This window comes from Leptonychotes weddellii, chromosome 16 (genome assembly GCF_054177405.1).
Source record: "Leptonychotes weddellii isolate Sample4059 chromosome 16, ASM5417740v2, whole genome shotgun sequence".
NCBI classification, from domain to species: domain Eukaryota; kingdom Metazoa; phylum Chordata; class Mammalia; order Carnivora; family Phocidae; genus Leptonychotes; species Leptonychotes weddellii.
The window spans coordinates 36121493-36147478 of record NC_138384.1 but is presented as its reverse complement, the minus strand read 5'-3'; the positions used below and the strand labels follow the sequence as shown (position 1 = coordinate 36147478).

General features: G+C 56.4%; 1 protein-coding gene across 1 annotated transcript; it reads left to right on the top strand.

Moving 5' to 3' along the window:
• The first annotated feature begins 6638 nt into the window (after nt 1-6638).
• On the top strand, nt 6639-9229 carry CEBPA (CCAAT enhancer binding protein alpha). Its single transcript, XM_006747516.3, has one exon. The coding sequence runs from the start codon at nt 6779-6781 to the stop codon at nt 7847-7849; it is 1071 nt and encodes a 356-aa protein (XP_006747579.2). The 5' UTR covers nt 6639-6778; the 3' UTR covers nt 7850-9229.
• The last annotated feature ends 16757 nt before the right edge of the window (nt 9230-25986 follow it).

Here is a 25986-nt window from a genome sequence, read left to right as displayed (position 1 = left end):
TCCTGTCTTTGTGGAGCTGGCATTCTAGTGGGGGGGAAGCCAGACAGGGAACAAGTAAAATAAGTAAACAAGACCATTTTCCAGAGAGTGCGAGGAGGAAATGAGAATGCACAGTGGCCTTGGGAGGGACGTGGGCGGGGGGGGCGGGTAGGGCTTGGCTCGTGGGTCACTCTCCATACCTCAGAGGAATCTCTTGGAGAAGGTGAGACTCGGATGACGGGAAAGGAGTCGTCCAACATTGGGAAGAAGCTTCCAGGGAGCCAGGAGAGCAAAGTGCAATGCCCGGAGGCTGGGAGATGCTCAGCTTGGCAAACAGTGCAGTGGGGAGCCAGGGGGAGCCTGAGGCATGAGGAGAGGAGGTGAGAGCCAATTTCTGCAGGGCCTCGCAGCCAGGTTGAGACATTCATTGCCTGTCTTCTCCCACATGCAGTGGGCAGGCACAGGGGTTGACCAAGGTGAGTGACATGAACCAAGTGCCTGTCTAATGGGGAATTCAGGCTGCTTTGGGTGGGGGGAGTTAGGGGTCAAGGAAGCAGGGAGGGCAGCAGGGAGACCAGTTAGAGGCTACCTCGGTGGGGACGAGTGTGGAACCAGGATAATCTGAGGACGGAAGGAAGGGATGAACTGGGGACACGGGTTTGGAATTATTGCTGACATGTCTTCCCCCAGAAGCAGGGCCGGGGGTCTCCAGACAAGGCCGCACGCACTGGGGTCACTGCCCTCCTGCTCACAAGGAAGGAGTGTGGCCTCACCATGGTGCTGGGACTACCACTCTTAGACTCAGGAAAGAGGGCTCCGCTCATGCCTTCCTCTTGCTGCTCCCTTCCCTCGGGGTGAGAAGGCTACTGGGCCAAGAAATGCTCTGCCCACTGAGCCGAGAGCCAGCTGCCTGGGCCCACTTGGGCTGCTTCACCAGGCACTTGGCAGTGGGCACGCCCCTCATCCAAGGGGTGACAGGAGGGCAGCGATTTTCAGGGGGTACGGGCAGGGTTGGAGCCTGTGTTGGGAACCTACTCCCACACAGTGAGGGACCCTTCCAGTGGGGGATGGCACAGGGGGTGGGAAGAGAAGGGGGTGGTTGGTTCTCCTGGCACTATCATGTCCCAGGGTCAAATTCTAAATTTAATCCTGGTCTTCTAGGACAGGACAGAGATTTATTTGTCAAGCCAAAAAGGTAGAACATATTTGATCAAACAGTTCGTTCGTCTGACTGATTACTTTTAGTGTTTAAACAGATGGTATGGGGGCTACCAATTGTATTCTTGTCCCGAATCCCACAAAAATGTGGAGTGGGCCTGCCTACATCATCCACTGCTTGCTTTCTGGAGTGTTCTCCGAATGCTGGATGGGGAGGTCTGGGGTCCATCATCTACCAAGGGCGTTTTCTAACAAAACAGAATGCGAGACTTTGCCCGATTTGCTAAACAGCACTAAGATAATGGATAGAATTCTCTGAATTTTAAATTTCGGCTCAGTTTTCTCTTTCTAAAATGTTTGGTATCAGTCAGCAGTGGCAAGCAAATGAGATAAACAAACAAGGGGAAAAAAAACCCATACACATATCACAGTCGGTGAAAATTAAGAGAAAACTGGAAACCAGTTGATTCTCCAAACCTGACAGTATGGATCTATTACGGATCTGAATCCTCATGGTTATGATTTCATATGGTATACATATAATACAGTTACATTTCCTAATAGCTCAATAATTTCTAGCTCATGCTGATACAGTCAATTCTGCCTTGTGTGACTTCTGTGTGCTTTGCCCTAGAACAAGCTGAGAAATGCACAACAATGAATTATTGTCCCCCGTGTACAGAAAAGAAGACGGAGGCTCAGAGACATTCAACTTGCCCAAGGTCACCCAGCTAAATGATGAAGGAGGGGTTTTAACAGGTCTGAAGGATCCCCCATATCACTAAGGACAGGGGGGACAGGATGTATAATCTAATGAGGGATAAAGATGCCTTCTCCAAGTTGCCCAAACGCTGTTGGTAAGAAACACTAGACCCTTGGTTGACTGTCCGTTGAGTTCATACACTGTACCTGCCAATATCTAAAACAAAACGACTTAGTGTAAAACTCATTAACCCCGTGCGTTTGTCATAAAGAGTTACTCGGGTTTTGTTTTGCGCGTGTCTACGTTTTAGGAAGATCTTTGGGGTTATTTTATTGAATCACTGTGTTAGACATATTGTATGAGATACTCATGGCCCCTAGTCAGAGCACAAAGCCTTCGATAAAAGTAATCAGAAGGGTTGGTTCCAGTCTTGCTCTTCAGAATTTGATTAAGTTTCACACTTACATATGAATTCTTTTTTGTGTGCTGCATTAGGAAGGTTGACTCGGAGTCAAACAAAAACTTCCCAGGGCTCTGGTTGTCTTCTCAGAATGCTCAGCGCTGTGAATGACCCTGGACTCGGGCTCCATCCCAGAGCACCCAAAACTCGGCACCACACTATGCATGGAGGGAGGGCTCCTCTCTTCCCACCTGGCCCTACCTCCCCCAGCTGGGCAGAGCCTCCTCTTCTGACCTGCCGGGAGCACAATTCACACCTACGAAAAAGGCATTTTCCCCTCTGCTGCTGATTTCCTCCTTTGTAAAAAGGAGAGCCAGAGCCAGAGAATGCCTCTTCTCTCCTCTGGCCCCTGCGGTGGCAGAAGTCAGGCCAGGCGAGCCTGCCGAGCCTGCCGCCGGTCCCATTTGGGCTGGGTCCCTGTCCCCCGGCCCTGCCTGCTGAGCATATCCAGGCCAAAGCACACTGGAGAGTTCTCCCTCGGGTCTCTCCTCAGGAGCTGCCAAGTGTCATCGATTAAGACAAAAAAGAATAGTAAAGAATGGTCAGAGGATTTAGGGGCGGCTCTGTCTCCACTGTGCATGAGCCACGCAGCCATCTCCCTCCCGAGGGATTCCAGCCAAACGCTGACTGCGCACTCGTCCTATCAGGCCACAAACCCCTGCCAGCCGTGGGCACCTCCCGTGCAAAGCGGCTCCGCCAGCCTTGGGGTCTCACCCTGGAGCGGCAGCCAGTTCTTGAGTCAGGGCTTGGACAGCTCCAAGACTCTCCCGCTCCAGGCTCCTGCACGCTCCCACACCTCAGTCCCACAGACCACAACTGGCTTCCTCCTATCCCCACGTGTTCTCTTAGACCTCAAAGGGAAAACTAGAATATGGCAGGTAGATCCTGGAGGCCGTTCTTGGGCGACTGCCCCTTCTCCAGAGCCACAAAGCAGACAGGCAGGTGTCCTGCAGAAGATGAGACCCTGTGACCCCGAGGGGTTTTGGAGCAGACCCTCTATGTTCCCTGCATTACATATGTTGGGGGATGGTACTCCCAGCCAGAAGCCAGGCCTTCAGCCTCCACCCAGATTCTAAGTCTTGACATTCAAATCCATCCCTGTCCTCTACCCTCCCCTGGGGCCTCCCGTCTCCGTTGTTTTTCATGTGGTCCACCCTCCTCTCTCCAGCCCCTACCACAGTGGCCTTTCAGGAACCCAAACTGGATCACAGTGCTCACCTGCTAAGAGCTGGACAGCAAAAGCCTTTGAGATAGGTTCTGTCCTTACCAGGAGCGGCCTTGGCTGTGAACCCAGCCCTGTCTGTGGATCCAGTCTTATCTAGGCCCCTCCCCAGCAATCCCTGCACTCCAGCCCGCCACACATCTTGTCCTTTGTTACCAGAACATGCCATGCACTCGCAGCCTCTCCACCTTTGCACCTGCCGTTCTGTCTGCCCATCCTTCCAGCAAATTCCTGCTCATCCTTCAAGGTGCAGCTCAAAGGTCTACTCCTGCATGAAGCCCTCTCTAACCCACCTGTCTTAGCTCAGGCTGCCATCACCAAATACCACAGGAGGACTTAAACAACAGACATTAATTTTCTCACGGTTCTGGAGGCTGGAAGTCTGGGGTCAGGGTGCCAGCACGGTCAGGTTCTGGTGGGAGCTCTCTTCTTGGCTTACACCCTCTGCCTTCTCCCTGCCCTCACATGGCAGAGGGAGGAAGGGAGGCAGTGGGGGACAGAGAGAGAGAGAGAGAGAAATATCTCCTTCTTTTCCTCTTCTTATAAGGCCATGACTCCTATCAGATTAGGACCCCAACCTTACGACCTCCTAAAAACCGCATCTCAGAATACAGTCATACTGTATGAATGAATTTGGGGGGGGGGCACAATTTAGCCCAGGGTACCTCCCCAGACAAAGGTGGTTGCTGCCTCCCCTCAGAGCCCCGTATTCACCAGGGGAGGGTGTCCCTTTCTTAGAGCACCCCCATTCCTCATCCCCATTTGTGTCTCCTGAACTAAAGGACCAAGTGCTCTCTGCCCCGTCCCATCCCCTGCTCTTTTGGGGTCACCCCCTCTGTGGGAAGGCCACTGTCTCCTAGCAGACTTTGTGTGCTGACCTGTCTGTCTCCCCAGCTGTGCCGAGCTCTGAGAGGGCAGGGCCCCCTCTCACTCATCTGTGGGCACTGAGCAGGCCTCATGTGGAGAATTCTGGTTCCACTGTGGGAGGACCCGTGGGGTGCTGGGTGTGGGCCCCACTTGGTGCCTCTGCCCACCCCCCACCACCACCACCACACTCCCTTATTACAGAGGCCTTATTCCTCCCCAGCCCCAGAGCCTCTGCAGCATCCTCCTGTCCAAAGAGGAGACATTCTGGCTGCCTGTCCTGGCAACAGCAGCCCTGGGGGGCAGACCAGGTGTGCATACAGGCACGGGACACCTTCAGGAGCCTCTGCTTTCTTAATACCCTGCGACGGGGCCGTTAGTTTTTGCATCGCAGGAAAAAAATGAAAATTCCACTGAGCGTTTACAGGTTTCCCTCCAGGTCCCCACGGGGGCATGGTGCAGAAATGAGTCCTGCCTCTGGCCCAGAGAGCGGCTCTGGGCACACAAAAGTTATTTATTTAATATATTTACTTTTACTCCCAGGCCAAAAGCTTAAAATATCTCGCGTATGAGCTCTGGACCAAAAAAAAAAAAAGAAGAAGAAGAAGAAGCAGTTGGGCCATTAATCATTGAGAATATTTTGAATAGGAACTTGATTAAAGCACAGTATGTGTTCCCCAGCCGAAGTTGCTTCTTTGCAGTGACCACAGTGGAAGCCTGGCCTCCCGGGGCCGGCTGTGCCTATGCGGGGCGCCTCTTCGAGGGCTCCCGGGCGGGCTCTGGCGCCTTGCCAGGCTTGGGAAGGCCGCAGGCCGAGAGGGGGTCTTGACCTGTGCAGCCCGGCTTTTCTCAAGCAGGCACACCTCCCACCGGCACCCAGGCGGTGTTGGGCTTCAGCGCACAAAGTCGTAAGGGGCGGTGGGGGCGACCTGCGGGCCCGGGAGGCCCCACGGGAGCCCGGCGGCGGCCCCCCGCCCCCACTCGCGATCCCGGGATAGAACCGCGAGGCGCCACGTGGCTGGGGAGACGCGCTGCCTTAAACCCCTTCCCCCGGCGGCAGTGAATGCGGAGGCGGCGGCCAAGGGGCACCCGGGCCTGGCCACCTTGTTCCCCAAGATCCCGGGAACCAAGAGCCCTTCGAACCATCGGCAGGGTTCTCCCAGTAGGTGCTCGGATTCTGGGACGCCCCGGCTCCCTTGGCACCCCCGTTCCCACCAGAATGGGCGGGGAGTGGGGGGAGACAGTGGATCCTGGTCCCGTTGACCGCCAACCCCGCTTTGGGATCGCCGTCCCGAGTCAAGTTCGCCCCCTCCCTCTATGCGCCCCACCTCGCCCCGGTACCCCAGCCCTGGAATCCAGCTGGGCCCGTCCCGCAGGAAAGAATTGGCGGCCCAGGGCCGGGTGGCAGCGCCAGCCCCGCGCGCCTAGCAGCCCTAGCGCTACGGCTAGGAGAAGTAATCAAAAAGAAAAAGTTTTCCAGCCCAAGCGGATGGACCGGCCGGGTGCTCCAAGCTCCCCCGCCGCAGCCGCCTCCCATTCCCTCCGCTCCTCGCAGGGTCCTAGCGCCCGGCGGTGCAGAGCCCGCGGGACCCCAGAGGACTGTGAGAGGCGGAGCGGGGGAGAGGTACTTCTGCGAGGAATCAGTGGGGTCGCCTGGAGATCAGAGATAAAGACGCAAAATCACCGCGCTCCAGCACGCTTCCCTCGGCCTCTCCGTGCCGCTGTGTGCACTGGGCCACACGTCCCAAACTGTTCCCTGCCTCCCACCCCCGGCTCCGGCCCCTTCTCCACGCCACCGCCTAGCAGAGACGCGGCTCCCGAACAGGACTAGTTCTAGCTTTTAAAGCGAGTCCGCGCCGCAGTAGCTCAGAGACCAAGACTGGCCCTCCACCAGCCCCCCGCCAGCTCGTCCTCCCCGGCCCCGCCCCGCCCCGCGCAGCGTCTGGGTGCTCCCGGACTCCCCGACCGTTGGCTGGAAGTGGGTGCCTTGGGGAAGCTAGAGGAGGGGGCCCAGTCACCGACCACGTGTGTGCGGGGGCGACAGCTCGGCCCAGGGTGGGGCATCGCGCGCGCGTCCGGGTCCGGCTGGCGGGGCAGGGGGTTAGTGGGCGTTGCGCCGGGGCCTCTCCCGGCCCGCGCCGCGCTCCGGCCCCACTCACCACCCCCTCCGGAAGGCAGGCGCTAAGACCCAGGAGGCGCCGCTCCGCCGTCGGACTCTAAAGGGCGACGCCCCCGGTATAAATGCTGGGCCCGCGCGGGCCTGGCCATTCGCGACCTGGAGCTGCGCGGGCGCGAGGGAGTTGGGGCTCCGGGTGGGCGGTGGCAGCATTGGCACCCCGCGCAGGCTGGAGGCCGCCGAGGCTCGCCATGCCGGGAGGACTGTAGCTCCCCCATGGAGTCGGCCGACTTCTACGAGGCGGAGCCGCGGCCCCCGATGAGCAGCCACCTCCAGAGTCCCCCGCACGCGCCCAGCAGCGCCGCCTTCGGCTTTCCCCGGGGCGCGGGCTCCGCGCAACCCCCCGCCCCACCTGCCGCCCCGGAGCCGCTGGGCGGCATCTGCGAACACGAGACGTCCATCGACATCAGCGCCTACATCGACCCGGCCGCCTTCAACGACGAGTTCCTGGCCGACCTGTTCCAGCACAGCCGGCAGCAGGAGAAGGCCAAGGCGGCCGCGGCCCCCGCAGGAGCCGGCGGCGGCGACTTTGACTACACGGGCGCCCCCGGGGGCCCCGGCGGCGCCGTGATGCCCGGAGGGGCGCACGGGCCCCCTCCTGGCTACGGCTGCGCGGCGGCCGGCTACCTGGACGGCAGGCTGGAGCCCCTGTACGAGCGCGTCGGGGCGCCGGCGCTGCGGCCGCTGGTGATCAAGCAGGAGCCGCGCGAGGAGGACGAGGCGAAGCAGCTGGCGCTGGCCGGCCTCTTCCCCTACCAGCCGCCGCCGCCGCCGCCCCCGCCGCACCCGCACCCGCACCCGCCGCCCGCGCACCTGGCCGCCCCGCACCTGCAGTTCCAGATCGCGCACTGCGGCCAGACCACCATGCACCTGCAGCCCGGCCACCCCACGCCGCCGCCCACGCCCGTGCCCAGCCCTCACCCAGCGCCGGCTCTCGGCCCCGCTGGCTTGCCAGGCCCTGGCGGCGCGCTCAAGGGGCTAGCCGCTGCGCACCCCGACCTCCGCGCGGGCGGCGGCGGCGCGGGCAAAGTCAAGAAGTCGGTGGACAAGAACAGCAACGAGTACCGGGTGCGGCGCGAGCGCAACAACATCGCCGTGCGCAAGAGCCGGGACAAGGCCAAGCAGCGCAACGTGGAGACACAGCAGAAGGTGCTGGAGCTGACCAGTGACAATGACCGTCTGCGCAAGCGGGTGGAACAGCTGAGCCGCGAACTGGACACGCTGCGGGGTATCTTCCGCCAGCTGCCCGAGAGCTCCCTGGTCAAGGCCATGGGCAACTGCGCGTGAGGCGCGGGGCGGCGGGACCGCCCTGGGCCGGCCGCCGGCTGCGACCCAGGGAATGGTTTCGGGTCTCCGGATCTCAAGACTGGCCCAGCGGCGCAAGCCGGGACTAGGAGATTCCGGTGCGGCCAGAAAGGCTGGCCTACCGCGCGCGCCCCTTGCCTTCCTCCGCGCCAGATTCGGTGCGTCTAAGATGAGGGGTCAGGCGATGGTTTCTCCCTGCAGGAGAGGAGAAGTGCTGTGGGGCTGAGCCGGGAACCCCGGCAACTCTAGTATTAAGGAATAACCTTGTGCCTTGGAAACGCAAACTCACCGCTCCGATTCCTACCGAGTAGGGGGAGCAAATATGTGCCTTGTCATTTTATCTGGAGGGTTCCTGCCTCATTTCTGAGGCTGCAGGCCCCCAGGAGAGAAGGCAATGTGCAGGCCCACGGCAGGAGGAAGGTTCAGGGAGCAGAGATCCTGACAAGCCAGCCCTAGCCGCTCCTCCAGCGCCTGTCCTTGGAAGGGAGGAAATACAGGGACTTGGAAGGTTGTTCCCCCAGTTCTACACGAAGGTGGAGGGTCCCTAGTTCCTTGCTTCTAATCTCCCAGCCTGCAACAGGGAGGCACTTAGATGGGGGTCACTGGGTGACCGGTGGGAGCCCCCTGCCCCCAGTCAGACCAGAAAGCTAGGACAGGGATTAGTTCTCCGGACATGTGTTCATGGGAGTGGCAGCCTGGTGGCGCAGGGACACCTAGAGCTCTGGTCCAGGGTGGGGGGGGGGGGGGTGAAGGGACCCTGGGACCATCAGCCTTGTACTGTATGTTGCCAGCATTGCCCTACAAACATGAAGCACAATCTGTCCATCCCAGAGGGACCGAAGTTATGAGAAGCTTTCCAAATATTTTGCTTTATCAGCCGATATCAACACTTGTATCTGGCCTCTCTGTCCCAGCGGTGCCTTGTGCAATGTGAATGTGCACGTCTATGTTAAACCACCATTTTATTTGGTTTTTGTTTTGTTTTGGTTTTGCTCAGATACTTGCCAAAATGAGACTCTTTGTCAGCAGCTGCAGGGAGGGTCTGCGGCTCTCTTTCCTTTTGGTTTTGGGGGATTGCTTTTGCTCCCAGGGGAACCAAAGAGGTGAGGTGGGCTTCCTCTTTCCCTGGGGGGTGGGGGGGCTGTGGGCCTCGGTGCCCTCCGGCCTGGGCCGCCCACAGGCCTGTCCCCCCAGAGGCCCTGGCTCCTGGTCTGGAAGGGAGGCGGCCTCCAGCCAGCATGCATAGATTGCTGGGGCTGGGAGCAGGGAAGGACAGCTTGGTTCTCTCCTTTGGGGAGAACGTAGAGTTTCATGCTAGATGTTTTATGTATTATATCTATAATATAAACATATCAAAGTAAATTTTGGTGTCTTTTTAAAACCAGAAAAGCTACTTCCAATGTTTTCTGTGGGCCAGGTCACATTTGTAAATAATCACTGCGTATTCTCTGGCTGAGATCCTGACTTTCATTAGCTCTCCCATCCTGAGCCCCTCTTTACATTAAGGGGGTGACTTCTCCCAACCAAGGCAAATAAACGGCAGAAGGAGGGCAGGCTCCAAGCTGAGAAAGCCCAAAGCCTGAGGCGAGAGTCTCCCAGGGGGCGAGTTTGAGGGGGGTTCACAGGGCCTTGGTGTGGCCTCTCCTGGGCCCCTGAGAGGAACAGAGGCACTCAGAGAAGGACCCCTCTGCCTGACCTTGCCACGGGCTCTCTGGGACTTGAACAGGTCTGGCTGGTGGCTCCAGGCTCCGGGGGCCCTTCGGCCACGTTTGCTTCTAGATCACTCACAGCTCTAGCTCTGTAGAAGCCTTGCTCATACCCGTCCTGCCTTCCCCACCAGCAGGACCCTGGGAGGGCAGGGGGAGGCCTCAAGCAGGAGGCCTCTCTGCCCCTCCCCACTTGCTCTGGGTTGTATGGCTGTAGCCTACCCCAGCAGGGCCCCGAAGGGCAGCCTGAAGGCCGAGCACCCCTCCGCCCCACCTTCCATGCCTGCCCTGCCCCAGCCAGCCCCCCGGAAGGGGACCCGCATTGAGTATGTGGTCCTTGACCCATACCACCTGGCAAGGAGCCATCACCAGTACGCACTCTCCCCACTGTGCCCACCCTGGACCACGTCCCCACTCAGACGACTGCCCTAGGAGGACAGGCACCCCGGCAACCCCTCAGCAGCAGTGATAGCCAACCAGAGGGGCCCACACTCACGCCTGATAGAATCAGGCCTGGCAGGAAGTAGCACAGGAGGCTGGCTGGGCTTTCAGAGTTTACTCTCGCTGAGGGTAAAAGGCAGACACTCTTTACCTTCTATTTTCACCCCCGGAGGATTCACTGGAGCAGCTTACCACGGATGCCAATGTGGGCTGGGACAGTTTCAAGAAATTACACACTCCTTTTCAACTCTGAAAACTTTAGTTTTTCCTGCCCCGTGTGGTTAACAGGGGTACCTTGCCCCCTTCCCGCCCCGGCCCCCGCCCTCTCTGTCCTGTGTCTTGCTGCCTCCTTGCCCATGGCCGCTCTTGGCCGAGGAAAGGCCACGAGCCCAGTGTGGAGGCAGCTGCCTGCCCCACCGCCCTGGGAACCAAAGAGGCAGAGCCCCACTGCCTGCCTAAGGCCTAGGGCAGGCCACGGCTTGCTAGGCCCCAGCAAACCCTCTCTGAGTTCAGTGCTAATTCCAGTTTTTCTTGTTTGAGGGGGCCAAACCTCAGCCTCCCCCTTTGCCCCCAGAACAGATCCCAGGATGAGCAGGGGAGGGCCACCCCTCCTGCCTGCCCTCCTCCCTCTCCCCTCCCACTGCCTCATCTCCCGGGTTTCCTCTTTCAAAGCTGTCAGCCTACAAAGGGGCACCCCTCCTACTGTAGACCCTGAGGTCCAGGGCAGACTTTGTTGGGGACAAGACAGATCCAACCAAAGCCAACCCTAGGGAAGGTATGGGGCCAGCAGGGGCCCCCAGGGGACAGAGCAATTGGCCAAGGGGAGGGGGCAGTGTGGGGCGAACCTACCCGGCATGTGCTCTGTGCCTGGCCAGAGGGGCCCCCGGGGAAGAGCTGCTCCTTGCCACCCACTGCTTCCTGCAGGGCCCCCATGGTTCCCCTCCTGACTGCAGCCTTTGTGAAGAACCACTCCAAGAGCCTGGCACTGAACACACCCCAAGTATTTATTGGAAGTCTACTGGGTGCCAGGGCCTGTGCCAAGGATGGGTCACTCAGCTGGAGACAAACAGACTTGGCTCCTACTCTCCGTAGCTCACAGTCTTGTGGTCCCAAGATGTATTTTAAGGGTGACAAGTGCAATAAAGGGAAGCTCAAAGTGTGTCTAGACGCCACCAGGGAAGGATTCCTGGAGGCAGCGGTCTGGTCCAAGACCTGGTCATGGACCCAGTCCAACATGCCTGGATGCCTCTGCCTTGTACTCTCTCAGGAGAGGTAGCAGGGACCTCGCCCCCTTGGTGGGCCACCTGAGCCTGGTGGCCCCTGAGATCAGCGCTGCTCAGAGGAGCCAGCCTCCAGGGAAGAAGCAAAGGTAAAAGGGAGAGAGGGAGGTTCTCCTTTGCTGCCAGATGCCTCCTGATGGTTTAGCACCGTCACGATGTCACCCTTATCTCCTGGATCTCCTGGGAATTTGTGAACATGGGGTTTGGCCCTGACACCTGTGATGAGCCACTGGGACTGGTGAGGAGTGTCTGCCCCTCCCAGGTCTCCCGCCCCCTCCTTCCCAGGCAGGAACCTGCCAGGCCTCCTCCAGAAGCTGCTGATTTCATGGGAGGAGAGAGGGCAGTGGGGAGAGAAAGGGAAGCCAGTCAAGGGAGAGCAGAAACCCTGACCTTGCTCATCCGTGAGGCCTGTCCTTCCAGGCACCCACAGCCCTTCTGCAGACACGGGGTAGGGTCCTTGCCTGGACGGTGGCTCTGTCCCATCTGTTTATTTCCTATATTGGCGGGTGGGGAAGGCCTTTCTCGTCTTTTCCTTAAATAGAATTAAACCACCAGCACCTTTGAAAGATCTTTCTTGTCTCTGTGAAAGATGATACTATCTCTCTTCTCTTGATGCCTCCCCCCCACTTCTCCCCTCCCCCAGCCCCTCTCTGTGCATGGAGCATTTGACGTAAGCAGAGACATAGGAAAGATACCAATTCACTATCAAAGCATCCTAGCCCCATCCCAGAGCAATTAAAAAGCCAGATGGAATCTCTGGGAAAACGGCATTAATAACGCGAACAATCTGTGTAGGCCGGCAGGGACCCAGGAGCTGCAGGCGGGGGCAGGGGGGGAAGCTGCGATGCAGGAGCGTGAGCTCGCACCAATGCTTCAGCCTTGCTGTGGCCAGCCGGGGATGGGGCCATCTCAGGGGGATGCCTAGATCTGGCTACAGCTGGGCTCTCCCCGCCAGCCTCCTGCAGGGCCCACTGTGCATCCTGAATCCCGGTCACTGCAGATGGAGCCAGACAAATGTGGAACCCATTACTCATGCAGTCACAGCCTCAGCCAGCCCCATTCTGGCACCCAAGAGCTTTGCTTCCCTTCACTTTTGTTTTTATTTATTATTTTTCTAGCCTTCTGGCCCCACCCACTAGGAACAGGCCTCCCTACGCGATACCTTCCAAAGATCCCCTTTCTCTTCCTTCGCCGTGCCCAAGCCCACCGCCCTTGCCAGGGAACAGCAGAAGATGGTGTTGGCACCCCATGGGGCCTGAACCCTAGAGGTCCCCCTTTGACTGCAGAGTGGGTGGGCGCTCAGGGCAAGGAGGCCAGCTGGGCTCTCAGAAGCAGACATGATTGCTAGGGGAACAGGGCACGGGGGTTCACACTACCTGGCTACCCTCAGGGGCCCCCAGGGGCTGGACAAAGACTACAGGAAAAGGATCTGCTATTGCTCTGAAGCCCTCTCTGGGCAGAGCCAAGAAGTAGGACCCTTTTATTTTTTTTAGGGAATGGAAGTAGTCCTGTTTATTTTACTTTATTTTATTTTACTTTTTTATTTATTTTATTTTATTTTATTTTATTTTAGACCCTTCCTTATCCCCATTCTTCAGACCATGGTTGGAGGCCCACCTGAGGCCAGCTGAAAGATACATAGTTTTCTTATAGCGATCAAGGTGGGATAGAAAGTGTTTTTTTTTAAACATCCTTTGTGCTTTTTATGTACCCAGAGCGCCACTTTCTGACCTTCATCTTCCCTGTCCCCACCCTCCACCTTCACCCTCACCCTGTCTGGAAACTGTTCTCCCCAAGGTCACCATGAACTCCTGGAGCCAAATGACATGAACTTGCCTGGGATCCTGCCTTTCTTGGCTTCCTGCTGAATTTGGCCTGCGTCTGGCCTACGGCAGGCCTTCAACACATGTGTCTGAATGCATGGCTCTCTCTGCAACTCCCCTCTCTCCTTGCTTAAGAAACATCCTCATTCCCTCCTTTCCACACAAGGGTCCACTGGGTTGGCCTGAGGTCCTCCCGAGGGGCTCGAGGGACCAGGGTTCACCATTATGGGAGCAACGAAAGGCCTAAGAAAGGTAATCTATCTGGTTCTAGATAATCCTCAACACCTCCGTGTGATTAGTTTAGCACCAGAAGCAGGGGCTAGCCAGGCCCCAGGAGATGGTCAGCTCCATAGGGAGGGTGGACAGGAGGAGGCGGGCTTTCTGGAAGAGAAGAGAGGGCTGGGGACGGGCAGTGCAGGATGCCCCAAGCTTGCCAAAGCTGCTCAGACATATGGGCAGCCGGGATCACGGCGTTTCTGCTGTGAAGGTCTAAACCTCAAAGACGGTTTCTTTGTATCTCTCCTCTTGTCCCCACTCCAGGATGACCGGCAAAGTCAATATTGAGGGACCGAGGACAGGATCACCAGTGGCCCAACCCGGTGGCCTAGGGCCAGGGCATGTCACCCAGTGATCCAGACAGGGCCTCAAGGAAGCCATCACAGCCTGTCCCAAGCCTTCTACATCTGATGGTATTTCTGCGCCTTGGCCAGTAGCCGCCAGCCTCTCACCAGAAAGAAAGCCTCTCCTCCCTGAGCAGCCTTTGTCCCTTTCTTGCCCAGCCACGGAGGCCTCAGGGAGCACCCCCCACCTCCCTCCCGAGCCAACCGGAGCGCTCTCCCGGTGCCCTCCAGGACATCGTGCTGGTGAGGAAACTCGGCTGATTATGGCGGCCCTTCTCTCGGGTCCGTTGGGCAATGGTCTCGACTGGACGTGCGGCATAACCCCTGCCCGGAGAGCAAGGTGGCATCAGAGGTGTCTGCCTGCCCCCAGAGAGGTGCTGTGACCTTCGATGTCAGGTTTGGACCCGTCTGAAGTAGCCTCCCGGAGTGATTTACAATTTGCAAACACGTTTTATTTGATTCCTCAGTTTTGCTAGAGCAATTACAGTGACTAAGCATGACAAATCACTCCCAGCACGGTGTCTACTCGCTGTTAGGAAATGTGTTCGCTTCACTATTTTGCCTGGTGCGGCAACATTTTAAAAATAGGCTCATTGACTGTACTTGAAGGCAATTTGTTCCAAATTTTCCCACTAATTTGATTTTAATCTGATATTTAAAATTCGTGTGACCACATTCCCACTGATTTATAGGGAATAAGCCCTACCTGGCAGCAGTTTAATTGGCCTTAACCCAGAAGTCCACAGGACAAAGGATCTATCCCAGAACAATTTGAAGACGCTGGTGTCGGCGATGCTTAAATGTACGTCTAAGTCAGCATATGGCAAGTGCCACTGGCCTGGGGCCACTAACAGTGGGTGTGGGCTGAGGGCCTCTGCCACTCTCCTTCAGGACCCTGGCACATAGTAGGCCAACAGTCCTCGCTGAGCAGATGCATGGAGCCCAGATGTCCTGGCCTGGTGCGTGCCTGACCAATGCATAGTCGGGTTCTGGGGGAAAGCCCTTTGTTACTAGAAGTTTCCTCTTTCTCCCATCCCGTGATCAGGTTGGGTCCTGGGAGGAGGGCCCTGCAGCTCTCGCACCAGCTGAGTCCTGGCTTTGCCTGCTCCTGACAGTGTGGCCCTCACCGCGGCTCTTGATTTCTCAGAGCTTCGGTCTCCTTTTAGGCAAAATGTATGCAAAACGAGCACCCCCGTCAGTCATCCAGTTGTTGTGAAAGGTAAACAGGCAAAGCTTGTGAGACACTTGGCTCAAGGTAATGAGATTACTGTGTGTTAGGGCAGGAGGCAGGGGGCGTTGGGGAAGGCACGCCTTGGTCCCTGAAAAAGCCCCGTGGAAGGAGACAGTCATCGGAATAATTAGGGCAAAATCCTTGCACCCGGAGTAACCAAGTTCCTGAAGTCATTTTGATCTGGCTTCGATTTTTTTTTTCCCCCAGGGATGCCTTTTATTTGCTTAGAAGGCAAATAAATTTATTTGCTTAGAAGGCTTAATGAGATTCTCCCCGGCGCAGAGCCCTCCTGCGGGTGACCCTGCAGCCTGAGCACGGTGGTCAAACTCTCCTTCACGGACAGCACTGGGACCAGCAAGGGTGTCATGGGAGAAGATTCTTGATCCAAGGGCAGAATCCTCAGTGACGACTTCTGGTCATTGAGAGCGTTCTCACTGGGGCATCAGCCTCCCCAAATCCTGAAAGACCACCCCCCACCCCACCTGCCAACCCTACAGGCCTCCCGTTAACTCCATTCTATTTGGAAAGCTGGGACCTCAGTGAGTGCGGTGGCCCTGGCGTCCCCTTGCCGGTGGCAGGAGAGCAGAAGGATGTGCTATGGGGGGAGACACCTCCTGCCCCTTTGCCCACCCTCCGTTCCCCACTGGGTCATCTCAACCCTTGGCCAAACAGCTGGTTCCCGTTTGCCCGAGCTAGCTCGAGCCCAGGAAGTGAGGTGGGAGGCTGCCCTCCACCCTGTGGGGAGGCCTGATTGGGATCCCGGAGGGGTGAGGAGGGGCCACAGAAGCAGGTGGGAGGAGGCCTGGGCCACACTCACGCTCCCTTAGAGATGGGGCCACCAGCTGGAAAGAGCTCTGGAAACCGGCCTTGCTTTTCCCCTCGCTGCCAGGAAGGCCAACATGAGAGTAACTCAAGTTAATGAGCAAACTCCTCAGGCAAGGAAGGCAGGCAGCTCTCGGGCACCCCCGTCTCCCTGCTCAAGCACAAGACAGCAGTTGGATGCCCCTGGCCGAACCAAGGGAGGGCAGCAGGTATGGAGAGAGGCCAGGAGGCCTTAAATCATCGGTCGGCCGGGCTGGGTGCAGGGCCTCAGCAGGAGGGAGGGCAGCCATGGGATGCGGGCGACTCCCCGGGGAGAGTGGTGCCGTGTGGGCATGGGCATGGGTGCAGGGGTGTGCGGGGTGCGTTCGAACCTGGAGCTGATTTGGAGCCTTGGGCTGGAGGAGTGTCCATGCCCAGGAGGGGTGAAGGGTCCTCCCAAGAGCAATTCCCAAGTTCACCAAAGCTGGACCTCTATTTGAGGAGCGGTCTCACCTGGGAGAGGTGGAGGCCTGTGAGTCACGGGCCAGGCCCCTGAGCCCAGGGGAGGTGGGGATGATGGCTCCCAGCCCGAAATGTGTCAGAAGCACGATGAGCATCTTGAGTGATGCGCAGTCTATGTAATTATGTGGGGCAGTGCTGCTCGGGGTGTGTGTGAACCAAACGAGAAAGGAGAGCAGCCTCGTGCCCGGGTCTTCTACCTCCCTGGCTGCACCCCAGGCTCGGAGAGAAGCCCTGGGTCTCAGGACCCGTGACAAGACAGGGCAGGGGCGGGATCAGCACCTGGGCTCCTACACATGTCGACCAGGGGGGAATAGTTTGACCCTCTCCACCCACAAATCCACCCAGGGGAGTGAAACACTCATGTTTTCCTAAGACTCTCTTCTCTGGCTTTAGTCCACGACACCCTCCCCCTCCCCCGCCTCCACCCAGCATTCCTCAACTTAATTTACTTTAGTTTTTTTTAATTTTTAAAATTAAATCAACTGCATATTGTTTGGAACATCTTGGAGATTTTCAGAAATTGGAATGGCATGTCAGAGACATTGCAGAGCCAGGTTTGGGGTCCCACATGACCCACCCCCCATCTTCACGCATCAGGGGATGGGAGACGGCTGTCATTGGCGGTCTCTTGCTGCTTTCCTTATGAGACAAGCCTCTGCGACTGGTACCCCCAAAGCACCATGGTTTGGAGGCACCTGCTGCTGGGCGTGGGGGAATCTGGCGCCTGCCAGAGAGCCTGGGTGGGACTGGGGCCTCAGTGAGCCTCCACTGTGGAACTGCTCCCAGAACTCAGGTCCCGATGCTAGTTACACAAGGGCTTGGCCTGCATTCCCACCCACCGGGGGCGTGAGACCGTGTGTGTCCTGGCCTCGCCACACACCTGCTGTGTGACCAGCCGCAGGTTTGGCAGCCTCTCTGTTTGAGCATGTCTGAGAGGTGTGCCAGGATCCCCAGAGGCAAGATGATGAATGGGTGTCCCTTCAGAACAGAGCAACCACAAGAACCTGATCCCAGGACGAGTCACACCGAGGAGGACCAGGACCAGGCCTCCTGGAAGCCGAGAGGGGAACATGAGTCAGAAACAAAGTAACCCGCCTGCCCGCCAGGTCACTCTCCTGCCCAAGAGAGCTTAGGGGTGGGAGCCAGAGGACTGTAGGACCCAGGCTTGGGTGATTTCTCTCCTATCTCTGGATCCCAGCTTCTAGATGCTTGCCATCCAAGTCATAGGTGGTGCTGGTGGGCTGGACAGTGAGGGACATTAGTGCTCCTTGGCCCATGTTGGAGGACCCCAAGGTGGTGCGGGCATCATCACGCCTTCTTCAGCTATGGCAAAGGGACATTCTAGGACATCCCCTCCTCCTTAAGTCCTCCTACCCCAGCCAGGACTAGACTGTATCAGCCAGCTGGTCAATGAGTCTCCCCCAAGTACCCTTGAGAGCCCAGACTGGAGACCAGCCATAGAACAGGGAGACTGGGGTCAGAGGAGAGAAGAGGCACAGTATCTAGGAAGAGGATGTCTCCATCAGTACTGAATCAGGGAAGGACAGAGGCCTCCCTCACCCCACCCAGCCATGCCACTATACCGCCAGTTGACTATGGAGGGACCTGGGGAATGGCATTCTGCTCTCTCCCGGTGACTGGGCAGTAAGGCCTGTGGGAGAAAGAAGGAACAGGAGGATGCAGCTGGGGGTGAGCTGCAGAGGCAGAGACAGGCAAGAGTTGATTTTTTCACCCTTTTCTTGTGTCCTTTGCTACACTGAACTTGGTATTGTATGGCAGCATGGCCCTTGGCCAAGAACAGACTGGGTCCACAATATCCCATTGGTATCTTTTGAGCTCTGGGTTGTCTGAAAATGGAGTTCTATCACCAAAGGATAACTGACCACTAAATGGTTCAGTGCATCCCTTCATGTATTCATTCATTGGTTCCAGAAAATTCTTACCTGTTAACACTTAAAACACTGCCTCTACTCCATTTCCCCTCTCTCTCGCCTCCCTCAGGGGTAACATTAAACATATGTTAGACCCTCTCTTCCTCCTTAGCTCATGTTGTCTCTTCCATACTCTCCTTTTGTCTCTATGTGCTACATTTATGATAATTTCTTCTGACTTCTCTAATTCCCTAATTCCTTTCTCAGCTGTGTTAACTCTGCTGCTAAATCCATCCATTGGGTTTTTGACTTTGGTCATTGTAGTTTTCATTTCTAGAGATTCAGCTTGATTCTGTTTTCAGATCTGCGATGTCACTTTTTACAGATTCCCATCTCCTGCAAGTTATTTTTAAGCATGTCTTATTTCTTTAAACATTATTTGCATAGTTCTTTTTTTTATTTTTTTTTTATTTTTAAAGATTTTATTTATTTATTTGACAGGGAGAGATACAGTGACAGAGGGAACACAAGCAGGGGGAGTGGGAGAGGGAGAAGCAGGCTTCCTGCGGAGCAGGGAGCCCGATGCGGGGCTCGATCCCAGGACCCTGGGACCATGACCTGAGCCAAAGGCAGAAGCTTAATGACTGAGCCACTCAGGCACCCCTTGCATAGTTCTTTTATAGTCAATAATTTGAAGTCTTAAGGGTCTATTTCTGTTTTCTGTGGGTTCTTCTTCTTCTTTGAACTCAGTGTCTTATTTTTCTTATGTGTCTGATCATCTTTGACTGTGTGCTGGTCATCGTTTTAGAAAAGGAAATGTTTGAAAGAAAAATTTGAGATTTAGGACAAAAGCACCTTCCACCAGAGAACACTTTTACTTGCTCCTGCCAAACACTGAGGAATACTGCTAGTCCAGAACCACCTTAATCAACCTGAAGGCTTGAGTTTCCCTGGCCCATCCAGATGAGAACTTAGATTGCAAGATCATATGAGGGCTGGTCTACTTCTGGTTCACCCTTATCCTGAGGGTGTAGCCCTTTGGAGTCCCACATCAATGTGGGATGGGATCTTATTATATGCCCCACCTGTGTGTGCCCTGGGGTTTGATATCTATCTCTTTCATTCCATGAGACTGTCAAAATAGAATTCAGTTTCACTGGAATCAGAAAACACGTCAAGAAAAAAAAGTGGCTTTTCTTCCTGCCTACCTGTCTGGATTCCGTCCCCCCACCCCACCCCATTTTGGCCTGGCAATTCCCTTTTATACTGTCAAGGCTTCAGTGCTTAGAGTATATTTTTTTAAAAAAATTTATGCAGCATTTTTTAGCTGATTTTAGTGCAAGGTAGGCCCAAATAACCTAGTCTGCCATCACTGGTAGCTGGAAGTTCTCCCTTTAGTCGCTCAGTGAGTATTTTGGAGTGCCTACTATGTGCCAGGCAACGTGCTGAGGTGGAGAAGGAAACCAGACAGACAAAGTGGGCTCTTGGGGCACTCACAGACTCTCTGGGGAGACAGACTATAAACAGACAGTTACTCAATTGATTAGTTCATTCCAGTTGTGACGCATACTGTGAAGTAAGGAAGTTCAGGGGTGATGAGAAGGAGCCTTTGCCTGCTTTGTGGACTCAGGGAAGTTGTTCTTGGGAATGTGACTTTTAAGCTGAGATCTGAAGGTCCTGTGGGGATTTGAAAGTCATTGGGTGGGCGCCTGGGTGGCTCAGTCATTAAGCGTCTGCCTTCGGCTCAGGTCATGATCCCAGGGTCCTGGGATCGAGTCCCACATCGGGCTCCCTGCTCTGCGGGAAGCCTTTTTCTCTCTCTCCCACTCCCCCTTCTTGTGTTCCCTCTCTTGCTGTCTCTTTCTGTCAAATAAATAAAATCTTTAAAAAAAAAAAAAAGAAAGAAAGTCATTGGGTGTTGGGTCAAGAGAATCCAGGCAGAGGGAGCAACGAACACAAACCTCGGAAGTGGGAAGGAACATGACATTCTAGGTACTGAAAAGTGTCCAATGTGGTCACAGTGCATGGAGCAGGGTAGGGGGTGGAGGACAAGAGGTGAGGCTGGAGGTCAGGTGCGTCAGACTATCAGGCTCTCACAAGCAGGGTTTCAGACTTTGGTCAACATCCCAAGAGCAACAGTGGTCACAAGGGCGTTGGGGTTGGGCTTGCTTATTAGGATCACTGCGGGGAAGTGGGGCAAGTGGATTACAGTGGGCAACAGGGCATTTGTGAGGCCCGTGAGGGGGCTTAGTGGCATGGAGGTGAATGGATTCAAGAGATGTTTACAGGGTAAGAAGATTCACCACCAAGCTTGACCACAGAATTGTCCCAGAATGCCTTACCCAACCATGCTGATTATTCTTCATTTGCCCCCTGGATCCACACTGTACCTAGTCTCTGCCCTAGGAGTCTGGCTTGGGTGGGCCACGCCGAGGGCCTCCTGTGCCTCTAGCCCCCTGTTGGGTTTGGCCAATGGTAGGCACCAAAGACCAGAGGGAGGAGAAGGGAGAGATTGGGTGTTCCTTCTCTACTCTCTGCTTGCTTTAGCACCCCAACTACATGACCCCCAAGGCTACAGTCTCTGTTGGTTAGCCTGTCCTCTGCCTTCCGTGGGCCCAGTTCTCATGGGGCTCTGACAACCCTAGTGCCTTGCTTTGCCCCTTGAGCCCCATAGTGGTGACAGTTGCTGCTGGGGCTAGTCTCCGGGGACCTCAACATCCCTTCTTGATTCCCTCAACCCTCATCATACCCCCACATATGGTTCCTTTGTTAACATCCCTTCACTGGAACCATCAGGGGTGAGTTTGGTTTTCTGCCAGGACCCTGAGTGATCACTAAACTCAGGGGGTTTTTTTTGGTTTTTTTTGCTTTAAAGAATCCACGGGGCAAATCTATCTGAGAACCCTGGAGGGGGGCCAGTCCCTCGTGGCAGCCAAAGGGGTGGTGTCAGAGCCCACATGAAGGCCCCGCTGCCGTCTGTGTTCCGTAAACAAACACCCACGTGTGTGCACAGCGAGCCAGAGCCAAATGACAAACATGGCTGTGATGATTTTATAGAGCCCCAGTATCAGAAAGGACAGAGGTAATTAGGAAAATTATAAACATAGCTGGTGTCTTCTGTCCGGCCACACAATCTGGGCATGTGTCTGCTGGGGTGCTGCTCAGCACCCGCCTTCAAATTCTGGTTCCAGGCATGTCTTAGAAGATGTGTCCGTGTGACTGAGGCCGAGGGCATCTGATCTCTGGGGTGCCCGGTGCCGCACATGGTGCTGGGAAAGACCCCAACTTGGCTTGGCTGCCAAGCTCCATTCCCTCCCTCTCCTCTGTCTTTCGCTTCCCCACCTCCTGAGAGGAAGTTCACTTCCCTTCACTTTCACTTTGGAGATGTGAGCTGCGAATACAAGCATCTACTTGGGGGTTGACAGATGCCAGAGATTTGTGTTCCCAGAGCCCATGGGTTCATTCCCTCTCACTCCCTGCCTGCCTCTGGGCTGGGGCCTCAGATGCAGAGCTGAGTTCAGGGAGGAAAATGGAACTTGACCCAATGACTGAAGTTACCTGGGTGGGTAGGTGGTTGGTCAGGGAAGGCCCCCCGAGGAGGCAGTGTTCAGTGGAGTCCAAGGTGTCGAGAAAGATCCAGGCACTCAAAGGGCTTCTCCAGGTAGAGAAACAGAGCAAGGTCCCAGGGGAAGGATGGAGTGGCTGGGGGGAGGGAGGGGCAGAGACCAGCTCCTGGTTTGCTTGAGACAGTCCTGGTTTACTCCCACTGTTTCAGCAGAATCGTTGATAACATCCCTTTTGAGCCTCAGAAAAGTCTCTGATGGCTTAATAAATGACACGGTTACCCTACTTCTAGGGCACAGGAAGAAATCTAGTTTTCATATATTTCAACTGCAATGGGAAGCCATTGGAGAATTCCAATCAGGGGAGTGAGAATACCAGACTTTTTCCTTCATTCAGCAAATACTGAGTGCTGGTGTCTCCTTGGCTCCAGGACACAGCAGTGAGCCACACTCAGCCCCTCTGCCCTCGGGAGCTTACATTCCAGTGCTAAAAATGCCGACAAACACCGAACAAAATTAACCGATTCTCTGCCGTTCTCGGTGCCCTCGACAGGTCAGGGTGCCCCGTGAGACAGAGAGAAAGACGAAGGCAAAAGAATGCCATGCTGGCTCGTTTTCTAAATTTAATCATCGGAACATCATAAGCTACTTCTCATGAAGTCTGCTCCCAAATTCACCCTCGAGGGTGATCTCCTCAGGGAGCCACATGGAGTGTGGGTCTCACCCACATGCGCAGGCTTCGGTGGTCAGTGAACCCAGCTGTGTGCTGGCTGCTCTGACTGGGTCCTCCTGCCAGGCTAGGCCTCGGCTCTAGCTAACCAGTCACCATGCTTGTAGAATCCCAGCTCCAATGGCCTGAGCAGACAGGGGCACGTGAAGCTGGCACATCTCACCAAAACTCCTGCCTCTGTGCCCGGGACTCAGGCATAGAGCTGAGTGCAGTCGGGAAGACAAACCATGAAGGGGTGTGGCTTCAGGCATGGCTGGATCCATCAGCCAGACTATGTCATCGAGAGTCCTCTGTCACCCCTGCCATCCTTCGTGCCAGCTCAGTCTCCTCTTGGAGGTTCCCAGTAACTCAAGGCCTCCAAACTGACACCCAGCAACCCAGAACAGAGCTCCAGTCTCTGAACGGTTCCATCTAAAGTCCTGGAATTGGATTCTGTTGGACCATAGGCTCCTCACTGAACTAGCCACTGTACCCAGGAGGATGGAGGAGGCAAACTGGCCAATGCTGAGTCATGTCCTTACCAGCCCCCATCCCCAACAAACAGTTTGGAAGAGGGTCAGCCCCACCCACACTGCATGGAATGAAAGTGGGGGAGGGGAGGTTCTCCAAGGAAAATCTGGGTGCTGTGGCTGGAATGAGAGAAGATGAGGCAGGCAAAGCAGCTAGGGTCCACTGTGCTGGCCACTCGCCCTGGGAAGACATGGAACCCATGCAGAGTGAACTTTCTTTACCATTGCTTCCAAAGGAAAGAGCAAGTCCACGATCCTGGTGGAGGAAAGTGGTAAGTTTCTGGAATCGGCCAATGTGATTCAGATCCCACATTTGGTCCTGACTTCTGCCCTGCCCCAGGCGGCCAGCAGTCTCTCCCGACGGGCAACATCAGTCCCCTGGGCCCCAGGCTGTCCACGGGATCTGTAACTCCAGCCCGAGGAGGTGGGGCTGCGGGGGACACGGAAGAGACTGCAGAGGGGATCTAGGCAGAGCCTCTCCCTCCTGGTCCCACCCAACACCTGCCTGGGAAGAGATAAGCCCTCGGAAGCCAGGGCCCTGCTCCTCGTGGGCCCCTGGACCTCCATGGCCCCAGCCCTTCTGAGTCCTCCAGCCCTTGGGGTGGGGATTCTGCCTCCTGATCCCTGGGACAGAGCTGGGGGGAGTAGTCCTGGGTGGGGGGTGGGGCTTGCTGGCCACAGGGGAGGTTAGGAGAGGACTCCTGCCCTTCTGGCCTTGGGGAAGGCTTCCAAAGGAACAGGTTGCCCCTCGTGCCCCTCATCACCTATACTCAAGGATCCTGCTTGATGGTGGGGAAGGAGAGCCTCCCATGGAGCACCAATGGCAAGCATATGCTCTCTTAAGTCTTTCCTTGTATCCCGTCAGCTGCTCCGCGGCTGGTCCCACACCAGCCAGTCCATCGGATGTGGGGTGGGAGGCTCTCCGAGGACCTTTGGCCCTTACCCAGATTCTCAGACTGTGAATGGCATTGGCGGGCGAGGGCACGACCCACCATGAGGCCACCACCCTTCACAGCCTCACTCTGGGCCCCGCCTAAAAGAATGGGCGGTGAGGTTAGGGAAGGAGAAAGGAGAGGCCTAGGAGGTGAGCAGCAAGGCCTCTTCTGGGAGGCTGACAGGGAGCTGCAGCGGCCCAGGCTGGTGAGCAGGGAGCCCCGCCAGGGCCCAGGAGGAGGGCTCCCTCTCAGTGTCTTCATGCCACAAGATGTAAAATAATCCCCTCGGCTCAGAAAAACACAATTTTATGGCTGTCTGACTCATTTCCCACAAAGCTAGGTTCACCCCCCCCACCCTACCCCACGTGTAGAGCTTTTGTTTTGAAAAATAAAAAATATGTTGAAAATTTCAAGATGACTTTTAGCCATAAATAGTTCCCTTCCTCACCCTAGTCCCAGGCCCCCCTCACCTAATTTCCCAAACACTGGCTGCCAGAGCCTTGAGGGGGACCCAGTCCAAGTGGGTGTGAGATGACTCCGGGCAACACAACCCCCAGGGCCGGGCCAGCAGATGCCCGCTGGGCGCTGAGATGGGCCAAGGGGCCCTCTGGGGAGGGAGACCTCCCTGGCATCTGCTGCCATGCCCCAGATTCTTCAGTTTTGGGGTCCCAGCTGGGCCCCAACAGCACCACTACCAACTCCTAGCCTTGTAGTCTCTCCAGGCCTGGGTCCCTTCCCATAGTTTCCAAGACGCAGGTAATGTCCGCTCGTGGCTCTCCATCCCGACGCTCTAGGCGAGGGGGGTTCCACCGGGTGACCTCAGACACCCAGCTGGGACGTACCCCCAGCTCCTGCTGCTGCGTTGCTCCTCCCCAGGTCGGTGAGGCGTAGCGCCAAGTCTCACTACCCCTGGAACCCCACAAGGGAAGCATAGGGGTCCTCCAGTCCCCCAGATGCATCAGGATTTTCGATTGCCTGCCACATACTGGGGCTTGTCCTCCTAGCTGCCCCCGACTCTGCCATTCCTTTAATTTCCCAACAATCCTAGAACATGGGTACCGGCAGCCCCGTTTCTCAGGCAGGGAACCGGGGCAGACAGCACATGACCCGTGTCAGCGGAGGGAAGCCTCATGCTTCCTGCTGACTCCCCGACCGCCCAGGAAGAGCACCCATGTCAGAAGCCCAGGGCTCGCATGCAGGGCCATCCCAGGAGGTCCCGGGTTTCTGGCACGTGGCATGGACGCACCTGGAGGACACACTGGCCTCAGAGCTAGCCTCCCCTCCCCGCTATGCAACTGCTGCAACTTGGTGCATTCAAGGCCCTCCACGCTCCGCCCAGGTGGTCCACACGCATCACCACCGCCCTCCCCCCCCCCCGCCTTCCCAGACCACAGCCTCTGGAAGCCTCCTAAGGTGGAGGAGCCAGGCAGGGGCACCAATCAACACCAGCATGCATTGACCTGGGAGCCCCAGCCAGGCAGGAACCTGCTACTCCTGAGCCAGGCACCCCAGCCCATGGACTCAGGCTCTTCAGATCCGGGATGAGACAGACGCCCTATCCCTGACTGTAGTGAGCCCCACTGAGGCCCATGACAATGAGCCTGTGGGCCTCTAGAGCAGGGCCTCCATGGAGCTGTCCAGTCCGTAGGTCTGCCCACGGTCCGCTCTGGGGTGCACCCCAGGTTCCTGGCTCCCCAGGGCTCCGGACTCCCACCTAGAAGCAGGAAGTAGCTGCAGGAAGAACAGCAGGAGGGCGGGGGCATCTTACTGTCAGGGGCTCTGCCAGGAGGACCCTGGGGGGAGCTAGGGACGGACATGGGGGGGTTGATGGACATTGGGGTCCCCCAGGCTGGCTGGGCCATGGGCATCAGGGGAAGGGCCAGAGGTGATCTGGACTTCCTTAACCGCGAGAAAAATGACTCAGCTAAATTGAGGAAGATTTCCGTTTCGGCAGACTACTTTTTCCACTATGGTAAGAGCTTTTACCCACAAGCTCCAGAGGAGCTGGGTACCCCAGAGAAGGGTTTGGGGAGTTTCGATTTGAATAGTCAATGCTGATTCTTAATCATTATTTTGAAAAGACAGCT

Bases quoted from the DNA above. Each gene is read 5' to 3' on its own strand.
- CEBPA (XM_006747516.3), top strand. From the start codon at position 6,779: ATGGAGTCGGCCGACTTCTACGAGGCGGAGCCGCGGCCCCCGATGAGC.